Source organism: Eulemur rufifrons, chromosome 7 (genome assembly GCF_041146395.1).
Source record: "Eulemur rufifrons isolate Redbay chromosome 7, OSU_ERuf_1, whole genome shotgun sequence".
In the NCBI taxonomy this organism is placed as follows: Eukaryota; Metazoa; Chordata; class Mammalia; order Primates; family Lemuridae; genus Eulemur; species Eulemur rufifrons.
The window spans coordinates 27933319-27955048 of NC_090989.1; the positions used below are offsets into that span (position 1 = coordinate 27933319).

Here is a 21730-nt window from a genome sequence, read left to right on the forward strand (position 1 = left end):
GTATTGACCTCAAGTGATCCACCCGCCTCGGCCTCCCAGAGTGCTAGGATTACAGGCATGAGCCACCGCGCCCAGCCTATCCTTTTAATATACAGTCTGCTTCACCACATTTTTATAACTTGATCGTAATTTTAGCAATCACCATCTTTGGATTTGATAATTTCTAAAGAGTCTCTCAGTCAACAATTATACAAATCTACTAAGTTTGAAGATGGTTAACACAATTGTATTGATTTCAGCTAATTTCATTTCCAAAATATGTGATCATTTTGATATACTGCTCTGTAGACAAATTATAAATTATATAGGTATATATAATTATATAGCTATAGAAATAGGCACATAAAAATCCTTTCATGTACTAAGTAGTTAGTACAAATAAGTATTTGTAAATGAATGAATACAAATTTACAAGTTGACATCTACTATACATTTTAACTTTTTATTCTGTGTATAAATATAATCTACTTATAAGGATTGGTTCTATATGGCCGGGGCTCGGTAGCTCATGCCTGTAATCCTAGCACCTAACACTTTGGGAGGCCGAGGCGGGAGGATTGCTTGCAGTTTGGAGTGCAAGACCTGAGCAATGTAGCGAGACCTTATCTCTCCAAAAGAATAGAAAAATTAGCTGGGCATCGTGGTGTGTGCCTGTAGTCCCATGTAGTCCCAGCTACTTGGGAACCTGATGCAAGAGGATCACTTGAGCCCAGGAGTTTGAGGTTACAGTGAGCTATAATCATGCCACTGCCCTAATGCCTAGATAACAAAGTGAGACCCTAGCTCCAAAAAAAAAAAAAAAAGGAATTTCTTCTAGATTTGTGTGCCTTGTGTCTTTCATTTGAGTATGGTTCTATTTAATGCTTATAGATCGAAATGATTTGGTCAATGGCACCAATGGAGAATAAATTTCTCCAGGATAGAGTCTTGTTTTATTCATAAAGACAATCCTTACTCTTAGTACAAAGTTTAGCCATAGAAGCCACTTAATGTATTCACATTGAATTGCATGATGCAAAACTTTATGATCTTTAAACATAAGCAAAGCGTTTTCATTGGTGTAATGCAAGTAAGTTATAATTTGCTTTTGTGTAACTGTGAAATTTATGATTTGTGACATTTAACTCAAAAAATAATATGGGATTTATTATCTGCTGTGGTTTTCCCCAAGCCTCACAATTGTAGGATTTTTCTCCATAGGTGCTACAGCACGTAAGAACAGGGACAATCAATGTGCGATAAAATGTTCACTAAAAAGCCATCAGCAAATGGTTTCATAGGGTAGGTGGGGCTTGATCCTGCCCTTGCAAAACAGGCTGGGTTTGAGTAGGTGGAATAAAAGAAGACTCACATTCCCTGAAAGAAAAACAGCATGAGCAACAGCTTAAAGATATAAATGTGTCCACACTGGCCAGCAAGAAGTATTAGAAGTACTGCTAAATCAGATTGACTAACATTGCCTGATACCATGAAGAGTCAGGAATGTGCCCCATACTGAGTTTGAGCTTTATTTTGTTGACCAAGGAAGAGCTACTGGAACACTTTGAGCCTCAGTTCTCCTCAGCTGTAAATTGGAGAAGTTAATACCTAACTCAGAGGGGGATTGTGTTTATGTAATAAAATAATTACAGATAAATAGCTTGGCATGGAGTTCGGCAGGTAGCAAGTTCTTACTATCACAGCAATGTGGAGCAAGGTGTATATTTTGAGAAGGATGAAATGATGAGAACTGGTACTTCAGGAAAATTAGTCTGGCGTTGTGATGGTAGATGATTTCAGGGGCAAGAATTTGGGGACAAAAGAGCTGAAAGTTGTTGCATTGGTTTAGGAATTAGCACATATGTGAGTAAAAGTAATAAAAATAATACCTACAATAAATTTGGAGAAAGAAATGAATAGATGTAGAAGCTGGAAGAGAGCACATTTGTGGTGCATTACATTTTGCATTATGTGTCCAAACTCCCAAACAGAGCAGTGAGCAAACACAGTTTCCAACAGTGGAAGTGATGGGTTCAGAGGTAGGGCCAAAACAGACTCTCTGGTCAGGACAGTAAGCATTGATAGCCTTTTGTTTACACTCTTCCCTTCCAGCCCAAAGGCAGACAAAGAGTGACCTTCGGCTAGAGAAGGAGGGGAAAAGAATAAACCAACCTAAATGGGTACTGTGAACACTATTTAGGTGATGAGCACACCTATAGCCAGGACTCAAACAATACAGAAATGATCCACGTAACCTAAAACATTTCTACTCCTTAATATTTTAAAATTTAAAAAGTGGGCTCCCTGGAGAAATTCTCGAAGATTTCAAGGAAATGTTCACATAATGAAAGAATTCTAAGAAGATCAGGAGGTAGCATTTAGTGTACTTATTTATTCAGTAGTTAGACAAAGAGAGAAAAGGACTAGAAAGCGTGTGATAACACAATAACGTAGGGATGAGTGGGCCGAGCATAAGTTTTACAATAGGGCAAACAAGCTGAACAGTGAAGACTAGTGTGATCGTGGTCACATTTGTTTAAAGCTTTTCATTTCTCTTTCGTTTTTTAGGATTTTGTAAGAATGTGTGATAACAAATGACGGAACTTTTGCCACATTATGCTTTTTACCTAAAAAATAAGATATTTAAAATATATCAACATATTATTTAAGAACTCTTTTCAACTAAAATAGAAATCACCATTTCTACTTAATTCCTAAAAGTGTAGCATGACTTATAGTCTATGGATGCAATGTAAATGAGATATGGTTGTAAATTATGCAGAGGTGAAATTGAGAATTTTAACTATTTAAGTCTTTTTTTACTCATCAAACTTGTTTTGTTAACATTAAATAGGCCGATATGAATAACCACTTCTAGAAGTTATGGATCGTTCTGCATTGATTTTTTTTAAGTTCTAGTTTCTTTCCTTTGGGTAGTCGTTGAGACAGTTTCAATTTGCAGAAAACATTTCTAGTGTCACATCAACTTCTGAAAGTAAAGCTTTAGCATGGAAAATTTGACAAAACTTTAGAAAACTATGGTGGAATCATAGTCTGCACTTTTTAAAGATATTTTGCAGTTAATAGAAAAGATACTGAACCAGAGAGACAGAATAGACCGACTTTTGTTCTTAGAGTCCAGAGATGTGCCTTGAAGATATTTAAAGCATTGATAAATGTTTGAGCTTTGGGTTGCCTTTAACTAGCCTTAAAGTGTTAGTGTTGAAGGCAAGGTCTTACAGTTCCGGTTGTCTTTTAGCTTTCAGTTTCTTGATGCCCCACGGAAGCGTCTTCCATTGGCACCACATGATAGTGCAATTATTTAACACTGAGGCAATCCTAACAGATTATTTTAAGTGAGTTAAATTTGTTTCACACTCTTCAAAAGATCTCAGCACCTGAGTTAGTTGGAACAATTAAATCCTCGAATGCCTTTGGATAAAAGCTGACAAGCTTATTGAGCTTTAGCATTTTATTATAATAGAATATTCATATAAGGGTGTGCTGTAACAGAATTCTCATCTTTAAGAATGTATTAGTAACCAACGTTCTATGTGCAATATTTAGAAGATGTGAGAACTCGTTGGCAAGAGTGTGTGTAATTTTAATTTGCCAGTATGTTTCAAAATACTGCAGATCTCTGACTCACATATGCAAATTTCTTATTTGAAATAGACAGAAACTTTTTCCACCAGTGCCTTACTCAAATATTAAATCATGCTGGAGATGAGATTTTATTTGAAGACCCCAAAAGTTGGTGGCCGGTTAAGGAAGAAAATAAAGGTTTTTCTGGTTTTGGTCAAAAGCTTGATTCACATTGCTAAAAAAAAGACCCCTTTCTCCTTCATGTTAGTAACTGCAGGCTGGTCATTATTCTGAGAAACCTACTTAGTTCCATTCTCTGTGTCAAGCTAATTTTGCTGTACAGTCCATACTGCTCAGATAGCAAGTTCTGTGAAAGAAGACAGGTCATTATTAAAACTAGAGATGTGACCAGTAAAAAAAGGAATCCTCTTGACTTTTATATTATTCATTGCATTGTGTAGGAACACACGTACACAAATGTGTTCAAACACCACAATTGACACTTGTTCAGCACTATTTTGTGGAAGCCAAGTAAATTATGTGGAAGAAAGTAATCTGCACCTTGTGATCACAGATAGTCTTCAAAAGGACAATCCAAAATCATGCATTTATGTCAAAGTTAGTTGTACTAAAATGAATTTAGGAAACAAAACTTTATTTCCTCCTTCAATGTCTGCAGTTCCAAATTATGACCTAAGCCATATGATAGTTTTATAAATAAGTTCCTTAATAAAGTTATAAGACCATTAATTTTTTATAAATTATCATTCAGCTATTATCTTGGTATATTTCATTTTATTATGGAAAATTTCAAGTATGTGTAAAAGTAGAGAGCAGTACAATCTACTTCCATACATCCACCATCCAGCTAATTATTAAATGATGTCCAATCATGTCTTCTTTATGCCCATACACTTTCTGCCCTTCACTAGATTATTTCAAATGACAAATTAAAAAATAAAGAACAATACTTCCTTAATATCACATAGCCAGTCATTTTCAAAATTTCCTCAGTTGTTTCTTTGATGTTTTTAATGCAGTGGTTTATTTGATCCAAATCTAAACAAGATTCATGGGCTGTATTTGGTTGATATAACTCTTAAATGCTCTTAATTAATACTTTACTTCTTTCCTTTTAATTCTTTCCATTGATTAGCTGAAGAAACTGGTTTTTGTTTTTTGTCCTGTAGTTTCTTATTGTCTGAAATTTTTCTGATTGACTGAATCCTCTTGGTATCTTTTAACATGCTTCTGTGTCTCTGTATTTCCTGATATCTGGTAGTTAGATACAGAGCTAGGTGTGATTGCTTTCTTCATTCCTTTCTCTCTTTTTTTTTTTCCAAGAATATATCATTAGTGGTTATTAAGTGCGTTCATCATGAATCACATATTCTGGTTGTCTTCCTTTTTTTGTGATTTTAGTGGCCATTGACGATCATTGCCTAGATCCAATATTGCATTAGGGGTTTGCAAAATGGTAATTTTATAATTTCATCATTTTAATAGATTAGTTAGAATACACATAAATAGAGAGTAATTTTCCCTCACAAACTATTTAGCTATTCTGAAATATATTTCATACAGGAAAGACAGATTGAATGTTTAAGTTTTCCCTTTATTTGTCAATTTTTATAATATAACTGTAACATTTCCCAAGGTAACCACCAAATTTTTCTTTTTAGTATCTTTATAAACACATGAATTTTGACATTTATGTATTTCAACATATTGCACTTTTCTCCATTTTGCTTTTTACTTACACTATGTCCTACAGATAATTCCATTGCATTATGAAAAGATATATTTCATTTTTTACATCTGTATATATTTCCACTGTGTGGATTTACCATATTATTATTCAATCAGTATGCTCTTAATAAACATTAGTCTTTACAGCTTTTTGGTAATATAAAAGGGCTACAATGAATGTGGATGTGTAAATCAACTCATATCCAAATGTATCACTGGTATATGCACATAGAAATTTAATTTCTGAGACAAAGGGTACATATATATGTAATTTTGCTAGATATTATCAAATTTCCCTCCATAGGTATTATGCCATTTTATGAGTGCATTTCTAATTGCATAAGGAAAGACTGCATACATTTATATTAATATAAAGTATAATTAAAGGCTAAATATGATCTAATGTCAACAGAAACAAAGAATTATCTAAAATGTGAATTGCATTTTTATTTAAGCTACTATTCCTTTTGATAGTTATTTGTTTATATAATAGCTCTGTCTTGATGGGAGCTTCTGTCACAAGATAAGATTTACTAAATCTAATTCACTACTATTATATAATGCAAAGCTACCAATATTCAAACACATTCTCATTTATTAAGGACTATTATCTAGGAAGCAGGCTTTGCTTCCACATGATTCACCTTATCATTAGAAAACTTGACAGGAGTAGAAGTTATAAATTTGTTCATTGTCCACACCTCATAGTAGATATTAGCCCCTTCTCATCATAAGCCATAACCTATACATCATGAACCCATCTCACAAGTCACTAACTTTTAGACTAGAGAATAATGAAATTTTAAAAATATTCTTTCAAATACTTAGATTTGCTACTTAAGGGCATCTTAGCATGGATTGATATACTTCTCTGGCTTAAAGCTGTTGAGTGATTAGCAGTGAGATGATTGACAAAACCCAAAGTAATAGTTCTGTATCCTTCATAAACCACTCTTCTTAAATCTGCTTTTCTTTATTGATATAATGGGGGGAGAATTAATTTTAAAAGGTGGTAACTATTGATTACTTAATGGAAGAAGATAGTGTAGAGAAATGCTGAAGTGAGTCTATTTGGTGCCCTCCCGTGTAACAGGACCCATTATCCAGTAGTGGAAATCATGCTGTAACTCTCATTAATATTTAACAGGCAGGAGGCAGGCTAGATGTAGGCTACAAAATTGCCCTTGGCATGGGCTTCAAAAGTTCATAGAATGTTTTAAGTATATAAAAGAGTAATAGATTTCCCCGTGTTCAGATTGTTTATAAGCAGGACAACAATACCTTCAATTCCCCTCTGTGACTGCTCAGCAATGATGGCCAGATGGAAACGCCTACTAGGCAAGTTGGAGTGATTAATGCTCTGGGAAGTCGCTCTTGGTTAGTAAGTACTGCATGAGAACTTTGTATTTTCCAGTGAGATTCTCAATTTCAGCCCTTCTCTTCCTCTCCTCTCACCATAACCCGAAGGGCTTGTTCAGCAGGGGTGGCAAGTCAGCAAAGGCGTTAATTGTCTCTAACACAGCCATTATCCTTGGAGCAATATTCTCTATCACACTGTCTATCAAGCTAACCCCTTGTCACATGTCAGGATCTTTTTATATCAGCTCATTTAAAAGGGAAAAAAGCATTTTTAAAGATAGCTGGTGGGGAAACATGAGCATAAACGTGCTTCTAAGGACTAGGAGCCTTTGAAGCTAACTTGAATGAAAATGGGCTGTAATTTCTGGAAGGACAATATAGCAGGTCTTCGATTCAAAGTCATTTCTTTATAACATCAGTAGAAAAAGAAACCAGTGCCTGGCCATGGCCAACATGTGGAGTTAGCATGTTCTCCCCATGTCTGCATGGCTTTCCTTCCACTTCCCAAAGAGGTGCCCATTAGGTGAACTGGCCTTTCTCCATAGTCCCAGTGTGAGAGAGAGAGAGAGAGAGAGAGAGAGAATTGTGTGTGTGTGTGTGTGTGGAGTGCATCCTGCAATGGGATGGCATCCTGTCTAGGGCTGGTTCTCACCCTGCCCTGAGCTGCCAGGATAGGCTCTGGCCACCTGCAATCTTGAGGGATAATAATTAGGTAAATAATTATCTTACCTGTTTTCATTAATCTTTTAAAAATGTACGTATGTACGTATAGCTCACATTTATTTCAATGTTTAATATTAGAAGTGTTTTCAGTCTTTATTTAGAATTTCAGTTATGTTTTTATGTCCAGGAATATGCCATAGGAAATTTTTCTTGTTTGTATCAATTAGCCTATGGTAAAATGGACTTTGTTAAAGCTGTTTCAGTCACATTTTCTAGGAACTTATCCATGACATTAAGTGAGGACTTGCTATAGGGGATTTTATAGATTACTGACTTCCATTACTAATTTTTCAAATTACTAGGCTATTTTTCAGTATTTATTTTTAAAGTATGATAACCTAGAAAGGAGATAAAGTCCTTAAAAAAGGACATATTCTTGAGATTTATGGGCATACAAAAAAACATTAATATCAGATATCCAGCATCCTAAACAATGCATAAAATTAGAGAGTAAGGAAATATCAATTTTTTGACTCAATGACTCTAAAGAATTTTAAAATGTGTTTAAGGGAATCGTTTACTTTGTAGCATATTATTTATAATTACCTGCCTAGAATGAGTTGCATAATAAAAATTTAGCTTTGTAAGCATAAAGTATCCAAGGGAACAGTCTTCTATTAACATATTGAGCTTATTCTCAAAACCAGTGAATGAAACTGACCCAGAGGTCTCATTGTAATTCCATTTTAAATTTGTAAAAATTCAGTTTTATTCCCAACCTTAGATCGTGCATGCCTAAATGCTGCTTTCAATTTATTAATAGGTCTACGTGTGTGCTTTTTCTTTCTGATATCCAGCAGAGAATTTCAAATTATCAAGAGTTGGTAATAGGACATGCACTTTTTGTTCATTTTTGTTTTAAACTGGATCTTTATGAAGTGTAATGGTGGATCTACTCAGATGCTTGCTTTTGGTTTGTATGTTTTGTTGTTATTTGTGTATTGGTTGGTTGGTTGGTTAGTACCACATGCCATAACCTCATTGAAATAAGTCATTGGTTAGCTTGTTTCAAGAAGCCCCAATTTAGAACTCATAGATTCTTCAACTGCCTCTCCCAAGAGCAAAATTAATACTATAAATTGAAAATAACCAAGATTTTCTTCAAGGTGCTTAATATTATAATATAAAATAAAGAAAGACATTTTATCAACTGTAAACATAAAAATGTTAATAGTTATACCTTCAAAGCCTTTGGATACTCAAGAAGGAAGAGCTTTTTAAAGTCTGTATTTGTTAAGAGATGGTGCTAATTAAAGTATAATCTATTTATTAGTTTTAGCAGTGAAAGTCACAAATCCTAAGTTTTCTTTCCTTTTCTTTCCTATTTAATAGCGCAGCAGCAGTTTTGGGAATTTTGATCGTTTTCGGAATAATTCCATGTCAAAACCAGATGATTTAACTGAGGTTAGTATTTCATTCCATTTTTATGAATGTTCTGCAAGCACATTATGAAATATTATAAAGACAATATCACTTCTTCAAAGTACAGCAAGAAAAATACATTTTCAGATCCTAGCCTTGCATATATTTTTGTGATAAATGAACAATTATTTAGTCCCTAGTACCATGCTGAGCATTAAGAGTAAACAGCTATCTAAGAAGCCTAACATATGTTTGGAAGCAAAATGTGAATCTAAGAAGATAGTTAGAATTCAAAGTAACACCAGTAATTCCAAATTTCCTGAGCATTTCCATCATAAAACTATATATATATATGTATGTATATATTTATGTAAGTTGTAATTGCTTTAAATTAGGAAATGATTAAGTGGCTTAACTGTAAATGTGTTAAGGAGAGCATACAGCTGTTTAATTGCCCTCTCACACTTCTACCACATACACTGAAATGCCCCACTGGTGACCACTATATACACATTTGTAAGCTATGAACACTTTAAATGCAGCTTAAGAAAAGCTTTCCATAAATTAATTTACATAATAATAATAAAACAAATAATATCTACATTTAATTAAGCACTTCCCATGAAATAAACACAACTGTAAACACTTTATCTACACCATAGGAACTATTAATATTTCTATGAAGAAATACCAATGAAGAAATATGCTTGCTTCATTGAGTAAAATTACTTCTAAAATTAGAGTTAATAGATGATGAAGGCAGAACTCAACCTCTTCTCTCACTCCAAAGTTTGCCATACTTTCTCATAGACCAGGGGCCACATGTGATAAGTGATTAATGAAAGATATAACAACTAATAATAAAGAGATTAGATGTATACTGAGAAAACTGAAAATACATGCTTATCACTGAACCTGATTCAGTGACCTCACGGGTGACATATTGTTTAAAGGTCAATAGGTTTTAGATGTTACAATTATCTTCAGATACATCTTTATATTAATATAATATTTTAAAATATTTTTATTTCAGTAATATATTCTGAACAAAAGAAATGGAAATAAAATGACATATCTTATTACTTTATAAATATCTCCATTGATACTTAGATATGCATGTGTGGATGTATAATATATCCCCTTTTATCCATTTATATATTATATATCCATTTTTATCTACCTACTTATTTATATATACATGATTATGGATAAACTTGTATATAGGTATATGATCAATCAACATTTATATAATTATAAGTAATACAATGTAATATATATATACATATATATGTGCATATATAGGCAGAGAGAGAGCAAGAGAGAGAATGAAAGACATATAATTTCACTTTCAGGTGTCATCTTGTATAAACCTTTAACTCTCCGTAATCATACATAGCTATGTTCTACTATTATTTAGTTTACAATTCTACAGTTAACCTAGTCTGATAGCTCAGATTCATTCAGGTTCATTGATTAATAATAGTAGACTAGTACAGCATAGAAAAATGTTATATTCAAGAAATATGGAGATAATTTCTTTGAAGCTTCTGTAAATAATGTGAGAAAAACCTGAAAAATATTTGTGGTACTTTTTCTGAAGCTAAGATAATGGTAAATTAACACTAGTAATAGTAAAATAATATAATTTTTTTATATATTTTAGTTAGTAAAATAATTTTACAATGAAGTTAGGGAAAGTTTAAGTAGAGAAAAGAGAAAAGAAAAAGGCTAACTCTAAAATTTAAGATGCTTCCAAATTATATTTTACTTGGGGCTTTTGAATTAAGCAAAGAATCTTTGCCTTTATAACCTTGAATGTAGAAATTAATAAGGTGCAATGAGGGTTTAAATTGGCTGTCCATTCATATTTATCATAGGCAATTTGGGGTAAGATATGAACCAAAACATAATATTGATTAATAATGATGTTAACTATGTGGTTAAACTTTCATATTAAAATATTCAAGTTTGCTAAAGAGAAATTTCCCATCATTTTTTATGTTTAGGGAATGGCTGGCTGTCCGCCTATCAGTAACAATGGGCAGTGCTAAACTAGATGACCTTCAAGTTTCCTTTCTTGCAAATATGAGGTATTAAGGATGTGCAACCCAAACATGTCCTCCAAAGAAAAAATTGCTGCAAAGTTCTACATGGGAAGTTTTATTTATTCAAAAAATATCAAGTGCCAGTTATGTGTTTGGAAGTATTCTAGACATTCAGAATGAAGAAAACAGATAAAGTCTCTATTCTCATGGAGCTTGCATCATAGTGGGAGATGTACATGACAATCAAATGAACCAATACATTATTGAGTAATGTTAAATTACTTAGAAGAATAACTCAGAGTAAACAAACAGGAAGTATGAACAAGTGCACAAGGTGATCAATCAGAAAGTTTCTCTTCTCTTACATGACATGTGACTAAAAACCTGGATGACTGAAGGAAGACATTTATGGATATCTAGGGCAAGCCAGTGGCAAAAGCAAGTACAAACCTTGGTGAAAACCTGATAGATGAACAGCCAGGGGGCTAGCACGGCAATACTTTATTACAGTTCTTTTCAAACAAGTGTGTATCAAAATCACTTGAAGAGTTTCTTAAAACACAAATTGTCCCCAGGTGATGTTGATGCTGCTGGTCCAGGGACGACATTTTGAGAACCACTGCTCTAATGAGCAACGGAGAGCTGAGAAGTAGCTCCGGGTGAGGTGGTGAAGCTGTTTCATTTCACATAGATTCCATATAATGCAACAAATGCCACATTACAATATATATTATATTAATTATATCACATTATTTTATGTTATGTTATAGAGCCTTGTAGGCTATGAACGAACACTTTGTGTTTTATTCTGAGTTAGGAAGTCAGTGGTTTAACAAAATTCCTCAGTACAGGCAGAAGCAGTTCACATAAGAGATTTGCTTAGTACAGCATGTGAATTACATGAAGATTTCTGTACTAACAGTTCATATTTACTACTGCTTGAGAATGTGGGAAATGCACACGCCAAGATGAAAGAAAATTCAGTTTCTCAGTGGATTTAATTAACACCCCAAATTCTTAAAAATAACCATGACCATCTCAATTTTTATGAGGAGCAAGAGTATATTTTAAGGCCCACTAGCACAGACACTACGGCCTTTCTAAAACCTCCAATAAAATATCTCCCATCCATGTAGACACAATCACTTCTCATGTTTGGTATTTAATTCTATTTGTTCATCTAAAAACAAGAAGGAATAAAATAGTTCTTCAATACAGCTATTAAAAAATAGCCAAAATTCTTGAAAATAATTTCAGATGTGATGCTCAATACCTTCATCAGACTTTTACTTTCTGAGTTTGTGTGTCACACAAGCAACCACGCCTAGACCACTTTAAAGATAAGTATTATGCCCAGATTGTTTGAAATTTTGGAGGCTGCTGCACAGAATGTATAGGAAGTCTACAAATGTAGATTCTTCTTTCTAACAATGTTTTCAAATCAATGCTTTTTATTTCCTTATTATTTTGTCTTTTGTAAATGATTCAAAACTAGAAACATGATGGGGAAACCATAAATGAAAGTGGAGAACAAAACAGAACTTCAAACAATGGAGGAGGTTTGGGTAAAAAAATGAGAGCTATTTCATGGACAATGAAGAAGAAAGTGGGTAAAAAATACATCAAAGCCCTTTCTGAGGAAAAGGTAAGTGTACTCTGTTAATCATTTGTATTTTTCTATTAAATCTTTCTTAAAATATTCAATAAGTTCTTCTAGATGCAGAAGTACTTGGTGCTTTATGAAATACTTAAGCATCTATTTTCTACCTCAGTCATTATGCCCAGAAATTGGTAGGAAAAAAGGTACTATTACTTCTATCTTAATAGAAGAAACTGAGACTCAGAAAGATCATGCATCTAGTATGTGAAAAACAGCGTATCATTAATATTGTAGCAAGCATCAGTACTCTATACCTTTTTATTGCTATATAGTATTTCATTTTATAGATTAACCAAATTTAATTTATCCTTTCATCAGTTCATGGACATTTGGATTGTTTCTACTTTTCAGCTATTATGAATGATGCTGCTACAAATATTTGTGTTTAATTTATTGTGTGTAAATATTTTTTCATCTGCCTTGAATATATGGTAATATATGTCTAATATTTTGAGAAGTTAGCAAACTGTTTCCCTAAGTAGCTACGTCATTTTACATTGCTCCTAGCAATGTATGAGGATTCCAATTTATCCACATCCTTGTCAACACTTATTATTGTCTGTTTTCTAATGCTAGCCATCCTAGTGGACATGAAATGGAATTTTTGATCTTGATTTACATTTGCTTTTGATTTACATTTCCCTGGTGACCGATGTTGAGAATTTTTTCATATGGTTATTATTAGTCATTTGTATATCTTTTTGGAAAATGTTTACTCAAATGCTTTGTCCATTTTAATTAAGTTTTAAATGGTTTTTGTATATTCTGGATATAAGTCCTTTATCAAATATATGACCGGCAACATGATATATTTTCTTAATTCTCTGGGTTGTATTTTTACTTTCTTGATAGTATTTTTTGTGGCACAAATGTTTATGACCTAAGGTCATAAAGATTTATTCCTATGTTTTCTTCTAAGTGTTTTATGGTTTTAGCCCTTAAATTTTGTTGTATGATCCATTTTGAGAAAATTTTTCTATACAGTATGTGGGAGGAGTTCAACTTCCTTTTTTTCGCATGTGGATATCCAGTTGTCCCAACACCATTTCTTTAAAATACTATTCTTTAGCCATTGTATTGTCTTGGCACATTTGTTGAAAATCAATTGACCATAAATTATGTGGTCATAAATACATGCATTATAAAAACATGAGTTTATTTATGGACCTCTCAATTCTACTCTATTGATTTATATGTTTTATGTCCATTCTCTTTTTTAACACACTTCAACAGGGCTTCTGTTCTAGTACTCCATTAAAACAGTCACCATCAGTAGTGACTTCTGTGTTGTCAAATCCAATGGTCAGTTTTCTTTCTTCTTACTGCTTTTCAGCTGTTTGACCCAAGTGATTTACTTACACGTAAAACATTCTCTTTTCTTGGTTTCTCTGGCTGGGCTTTCATCTGACTTTTCTTCTTCCTAGTAGCTTCCTTTCTTGGCTTTGTATTCTTTTTTGTTCACCTAAATATTAAGTCTTCCTGAGGCTTGTTCCTGGATGGTTTACTCAATCTATCCTCTCCTTAAATGATCTCATCCAGTCTCATGTCTTTGTTTTTCACAATTATATCTCTAGCTGTGACCTCTTCACTCATCTATTCTATTTATACAACCAGTTGTTTATTTTATATGATTAGTTAGATGTTCACTAGATATCTTAAATCTAATATATCCAAAGCTGAAATATTGATTCTCTTCACTTCTATTTAAAAAAATGTTTTCTCATCCAGTATTTCCAGTGGCAACAGATAATAGTGTTATAACTCTACATGCTAAAAAGAAGAGGGAAGAGGAAAAGAAACCTAAGAATCATTCTAAATTCCTTCTTTCTCTCATTTTTCACACTAATTCATGAGTATATCCCCTTGGTTATAACTCCAAAGTATATCTGAAACCCCGAATTTTTCCTTGTAAACTGTTCCTGCCTTAAACTAAGTAACCAAACTCTCTTGCATGGATTATCACGGTAACCACCTAATTGCTTTCCATTCTTTAACTCTTTACCCCATAAAATCCATTCTCCACATGAAAGCCAGAAAGATCTGTGAAAAGTGGAAATCAGGACATATCACTCCCCTGGTTAAAATTTCACAGTGCCTTCACAATGTACGCCCTTACTGTGGTGTGTTCATTCCAGTCCCCTGAAAAACAGATCCCAAAAAGGGAAAAGAAGCACCAAAGATTTAATGGAAGAAATGCCTGTGAAGGATAAAGAAGAAATATTCAGGGAAAGCCTTTAGACTGCAATGCAAATCTGACATCAGTAAAAGGAGAGGGAGAAGGAAAGAGGATCAGGGTAGACACAGTCTCAGACTTCAGCAAAATTCTGAGAAAGCTTTGGCCAGATTGATAAAGAATCCTTTCACTAAAGTTTTCCATTGGAAGAGCTCCACATCCTACCAGAATGGGCTCAAATCATACCCTCACATTTTTGTCACTGGCAGGGAGCATGGCTTCAGAGGAAACACGGTGGTAGATACAGAGAGGCAGTGCTGTGGCCGTCAGTAAAGAAGGGTCCCATAGCAAGAGATCTAAGTGGCACATTTCCATGGCCACCATGCATGACCTATAAAGCTCTTTGTGATCTGCCTCCAGTCTCCTCCTCTGCAGCCATATACTAATATTCTTCTTTTTCTCACTACATTGGCATTTTTGTTTTTCTTTGCACAATCCAAGCTAATTCTGAGTGAAAAACTGTCTCCAAACTTCACATGCGTAATATTTTCTTATCATTCAGATTAATAATTGAGAGCATATATTGCCTTATGGCAGAGGTCTTTGGAAGCTACTTTTTTAAATCAGCCAACCTTATCCTAACCCAAACCTCAGTAGCTAATTTTCTCACATCACCAGTTTTATTTCCTTCATAGCACATCTTATTCTCTCAAATTGTCTTCCTTTTCTTTATGCATATCTCCCTAAACACTCTATACACACACACACACACACACACAGACACACACATATGCCGACTAACATACTAGAATGTTCTTCATTAGAATTAGGACACTATTATTGTGTTTACTCTGGTAATCCCCAATTCCTAGAACAGTGCCCAGTACCTAAGAGGTGCTCTATAAACTATATTGAATGACTGGAGGAAGGAATAAGGGGATGTATAAAAGCAGAGAATCATACTGAGTGTATATCATATGTATATTCTGAAGTTTCATCAATGTTTAGAAATACCAAAAAATGAGGAATATTAAATTATGTTCTGATGACTATTAAGATTCATAGGTTTTGTCCAAACTATCTAAATATGGAAAACATTTGAGATGTTTTCAAGGAAATACAATTTGTTTTGAAATTGTCTGTCTTTTCTAATTTTATGCAAGATTTGCTTTTCACTTGACTAGGTGGCAAGAACAGTATGAGATTTGTAAAGCTTCTTAGAGAAGCTTTGCTTTAGAATTGCAAAGTGTGCATGTTTTATTCATATCTAGTGATCTGGTAGGGTGCAAATAACTGACATGAAACAACTATGCAGAGTTTAAACTTGTAGTATCAGAACCTCAACGGATTAGTAATGGTGGTAAACAGATAAGAAGGAGAACATGAAGTAAAACTGCTTTAACAGATAAAGCATAGATGTCAATAAATCTAACATTTCTGATTAAATAATCTTGGTATGATATTCATCCTAATTTGCAAAAATGAACCATTATAATTTCAGTTGATTTTCACAATGAGATATGTCTCATTTAAAGAATTTTTCCAAGAATACTGTAAAGTGTTTTGCTAGAAATTGAACTAAAAATTAATGACTCTCATATTTTATGCTGATGTATTCCCAAGTATTTTATTGCTAAAATATGTCTTGTTTATTAAATCAATATATATAGTGAACATCTCCATGGAAATATGTTCTCTGCATTTAACCTCTGATATATTTTTATGAAGGATGAGGAAGATGGAGACCGTGTCCTCCCATATCGAAACAGTGACCCTGTGATGGGGACCCACACTGAGAAGGTCTCCCTCAAAGCCAGTGACTCCATGGATAGTCTCTACAGTGGGCAGAGCTCTTCAAGTAAGGCTAAAAATAAAGGACAAGGTCCTAGGTGTGAAGCCTGGGTTAAATTAATTAAAAACAACAAATTTTTATCAAATTAGCAACAAGGTTCCAGCTACTTGATAAGAGAAATGATGAACACGTAATATGTATTGAATCTATATGGAGTTGCTTGTTTAAAATGATGCATAATATATTAGATAGAATTATGTGTTGTTTTAAAATTTTTAATGCTGTAGTCAGCAGGGCTCTTGGGGATGTGCCTCAGAAACATCATGTTAGATAATTAAATATGCATCCCTAAAAATAAATCTATGCTTGGGAGAACTAGTTTTACCTTGAGTCATAATGTTTAAAATGACTTGAGTCAGATAATTAAAATCCTGTCCTCTGTCTCTATTCCTCTCTTCCTTCCTCCTTTCTACCTTTCTCTCTCTCTCCCTCCCCCATCTCCCACTCTTTTTCCTTACTTTCCTTTCCTTTTTACCTGTATACTCTGAAAAGTGCATTTTATTACTTAGAATGTACTGGCCAGGTGTGGTGGCTCATGCCTATAATCCTAGCACTCTAGGAGGGCAAGGCAGGAGGATTACTTGAGGCCAGGAGATCGAGACCAACCTGAGCAAGAGTGAGACCCCATCTCTACAAAAAATAGAAAAATTAGCCAGATGCAGTGGTGCACACCTGTAGTCCTAGGTACTCAGGAGGCTGAGGCAAGAGGATTGCTTGAGCCCAGGTGTTTGAGGTAGCAATAAGCTATGATGGCACCACTGTGCTGTATAGCCTAGGCCACAGAGTGAGACCCTGTCTAAAAAAAAAATGTACCATGAAAAGCATGGGTCTGGAGTATTCATTGAAAGGAAGGTGTTTGGAGATGGTGGCCCCATTTAACTGATATCATGTAGAACTCAATTTCTGTGATTAGATGCAACTCACCTTTCTCTTACACTAGTTCATATACAACATGGAATATCTTGAAGGATCTTCACCTTATATCACAATGAATGGTAGTGACCTGGGCTGTTCCCTCATTGAACAGAGTGCTGAAAGGCCAGACAGAAGGAGGAAAGAACTGATGACTGGGGTTTGGAAAAGGAGACTTACTTCCACTGGGAACCATTTTTGCCCCTAGGCAGGCAGAAAAATGGCACCTCTTTCTCTTTTTTTCCTGAGGTTCAACATCAGAAAGGAAGAGGACCAGAAAACAAGGATTTGGAGCAGTTTTAAAACTCTGGTTTAGAACAGTTTTGAACCACTTGAGGGTAGAAATTCAAACACACTTCCTCTTTCCCTTTCACTCACACAACAGACAGAAGTGCCACCTTTTATGCACAGTAATGTTGCCTCCAAATGGCCTTTGGTACACAGGAGGAACCCTGGGTGAAAATTTTTGCTACGATTGTGATAAGTTGTAGGGAACCTTGTAATGTCATGTTTTAACCATTCGTGATCAATAGCACACAAAGATCAAACTGTTCCCATCAGTTTCTGTCTTTGTTTACACATACAAAATTAATCATCTGACTTTACAGATTAAACCTATACCTTCCTCCTCTTTGGCAAGTGCCCCATGATTAATACACTGTGTACTGCATCAGATCACAGAGATCAAGTGAGAGGGTGTTTGGGTTAGTGGTTGAGGAGAGATTAGCTAGATTGGAAGAAAAAAGGTCAGAAATGGCTCAGAGGACAGAGGTCACTAATGGAGAGTGACTGGGAGACAGACACTGGGATCAGTCAATTAGAACCCCCTCGTGAGGCTGGTATCCAATGCGTCAGCATTATCAATACTTAGTTGTGTCCAGATGCTGGTTCAGAATGTTACATACCTTCAATGAGAAGTGAACCTCTGCTCTCCTCAGGTGGACTAACAAGCTGCTCAGATGGTACAAGCAACAGGGACAGCTTTCGACTGGATGACGATGGCCCCTACTCAGGACCATTCTGTGGCCGTGCCAGAGTGCATACTGATTTCACGCCAAGTCCCTATGACACTGACTCCCTCAAAATCAAGGTGAGAAGACATCATATCCACCTTACGAATGGTTTGTCAAATGCTCGTTGCATGATCTGTTTCAGGAAGTACAAGCAGTGGAAAGTAGTTGTGTGAGTGTATTCTTCCCAACAGTAGAACTAGGGGCAAATTAACCGTGCCAAAAACTTGAATAAAACTTGTGAGGTAGTAAGGGGGGATCAGTCTATTTGCGTACATTGCTGTTAAGTAGATAACACAGGTTCAGAGTCTATCAGGAGGGAAGGAGTTATCTACATTTTTCTGAAAACTGAAAGTCTCAGAGGTTGCTGGCAGTGCCAGCTCTGCCTGATACTTACAGGAGTAAAAATAATGAAGCCAGGGAGAGGGAGAGAAGATGGAAATACCAGGCAAGAGCCCAGCAGAGCAAAGGCCTTGGGAACCAGACTTTGCCAGGCAACTCTAGTACTTTTTAAACTGGTTGGTGTGGGTAACCAGAGCTCTTTCTCCCGGTGATATTTTTTCCTGAATTCCCTCTTCTTACTCTTATTCTCTGTGTTCACTTTCTATTGCTATGTAATAAATTACCCCAAACTTAGAAGCAACAAACAACACAAATTATTGTTATCACACAGTTTCTGTAGGTCACAAGTATGGGCATGGTTCAACTGAGTTCTCTGCTTAAGGTCTTACCTGGCTGAAGTCAAGGTGTCAGCCTGGTTGTGATCTCACCTTAGGTCTGAGATCCTGTGCTGAGCTCACTGTCTGTTGGCAGGATTCAGTTACTCCTGAATGTAGGATTGGGAGCCATTCTCAGCCTCTATGTTCCCCAACCAGGGCCCTCTCTACAACATGGCCAGCAGGAGAAAACCCACCCATGCTTTAATATCTTTCTTTTTAAGGGATCTCATCTGATTAACTCAGGACCACCCAGATAATCTCCCTTTTGATTAACTCAAAATCAGCTAATTTGGTGCATTAATTATACATGCAAAATCATATAAGGTAACATAATCATGAATGTAAAATCCATCATTTTCATAGTCTTCCTCACACTTGAGGGATGGGGTTGTTTACAATAGCACAAGTAGAAGAAGATTGTGCTAAGATACTTTATAGATGTTAAATTATTCCTTATAGTATCACAAAGCACTAAAGCTAAAGAGATATAAATTATGAATTTTCTATGCTGTTAACACGAAGTGGATGTCAACTAATAACTATGATATGTTATGAAGTATTGATATTATTATTTAACATTTAAGACACTCAGCTTTTCCCTTTATCCCCTCTATGCTATTGAATCAGAGTAAGCTCAGCTGGAGAATGAGAAAAGCATTGTTCCCCACAGTCAGCTCCTTAGTCATTTACACGAAATGATTTGCAGCCTAAGTTCAAGTCTTATGGAAAGGATGGCTGTACCTTAATAACCATTTTGGGGGGAGGGCAATAGAAGGGAATAAACACAGCACATTTTGATTCATAATAGCTTTTCAACTTCCCTACAATACAATGCCAGTGTGCCACTGCCAGCACTGCCCAAGGTGATTTTTATGGAGTTCTTAAAGGATACAGTAATAATCTCCCAGTTACCACTGAAGATTGAAATACCCTTGTTCCCATCAAGGGTCTTAACCAAAACGAAATTGGGTCTTTGCTTGATTACCAGTGGGCTCTCTTGAATGTGCAGGTTTACAAATTTAAAGGCTATAAGTTACATGTTTATGAATTTAAAAAGCTTTTGAAGAATTAATAAAATTAATGTCAGTTTTTATCAGTTTAGTAGCCAATTAAAACTTCTAGGTAGCATATTTTTTTTTATTTCAGAATATTACAGGGGTACAAATGATTTGGTTACATAAATTCTTTTTGTACTGTGCCCATCCCCCAGATAGTGGGCACTGTACCTGTTAGGTGTGATTTTACCTATCCCTTCCTTCCCCCATGTACCTGCTTGATTTCGGATAAATGTTATTTCCATATGTACACATAGGTGTTGATTGATTAGTTCCAATTTAATGGTGAGCACATTTGGTATTTGTTTTTCAAGCATCTTTTTGTGTACTAGATATCAAGCATGACGTTAGGTGCTAGATATACAGAGATCAACACAAAACAGTACTAGAAAAATCTGAGATTTCTAGACTTCAGACTTTACTGACTTAAGATACATTAATGATGGTAAACTTGATTTATGGACATAGAATAAAACATCTACCTGTTATGTTTCAGATTAAATTTAATGATTAAAGAGGTTCATTAAACACAAAGTTTACAAGTTTAAAGGATAATAGGAAGGATGCAGTAAAGGACTGCCATACCCAGAAACTTTCTAGAGTTCCCCAGTCTGCTTAGCTGATGCCATCTAGCCTGAGATTTGATTCCCCCTGCAGGGGTGGGGAACCTGCGGCCAAATTCAAAACCTTTATTAAAAGGATTTGTCTTATAAAATTTAGATTCAGTCAAAAGGCTGCACTCAAGGATCCAAAAGGCCACACAGGTTCCCCACCCGGATGTACCGGCTCACAGGCCCACACAGACAGTTGATCACACGTCAGAAAGACCAGATCTTTCAATCACATTGAATTCTGCCATTACAAGAAAAATTTGTGTTTAGATGGAAGAACACATATTCACAGAACAAAAGGAAAAAATATTTTTAGTAGCAGATTTAATACTTAGTTTGTTCGAAGGTAAACCCTTAAAAGTGGCAAAAAACAATTGGACTCCCAGGGTAGAAAGTCCTAAGTCTCAAAGGAGTAACTATGATTCTTAAATGTAGACACTGTACTTGCATAGAAATCAATTTTCTTTACAAAGAAATACCCCCATGGGGTTTTCTACTCTTGCCAATAACTGGCAGCACAGCCAGTAACCAGTTATGGTCTTGGACATGAATAAAGAAAAAAACCAATTTGTTTGTTCATCCCAAAGTGCTTCCTTCACACTTCAATCCAAATTTTGTTGTGGAACTCAATCTAAATATTAGAGGAGATGAATTAGTACTGTAATGAGAATTATGCAGTATAATTTATCCATAGTGCACACATACTTTTATGTGAGCTCTGCACAATTTAATTATTTTAGATGGATGAAATACTTTAGATGGGTTTATTTTACACTGTAGGTAAATATCATATTTCAGATGAACCACAAGCACAGGCAGAGTCACAGACTTCTCTTTCTTCCCCTTCCCCAGTTAGGGACCTCCTTCAGGAATGATGGCTTTAGCTTTGCTACATATATATTGGTCTGACAGTATAAATGAAAAGAGCATCATTTT

At 35.0% G+C, this 21730-nt stretch overlaps 1 protein-coding gene across 1 annotated transcript in view; it reads left to right on the forward strand.

Moving 5' to 3' along the window:
• The window catches only part of SAMSN1 (SAM domain, SH3 domain and nuclear localization signals 1), a 144335-nt gene that overhangs the window by 108089 nt on the left and 14516 nt on the right, over positions 1 to 21730 (forward strand). Inside the window, 4 exon segments of the mRNA XM_069472448.1 lie at positions 8728 to 8799; positions 12298 to 12447; positions 16364 to 16493; positions 18338 to 18489. Coding sequence (XP_069328549.1) covers positions 8728 to 8799; positions 12298 to 12447; positions 16364 to 16493; positions 18338 to 18489 — 504 coding nt within the window.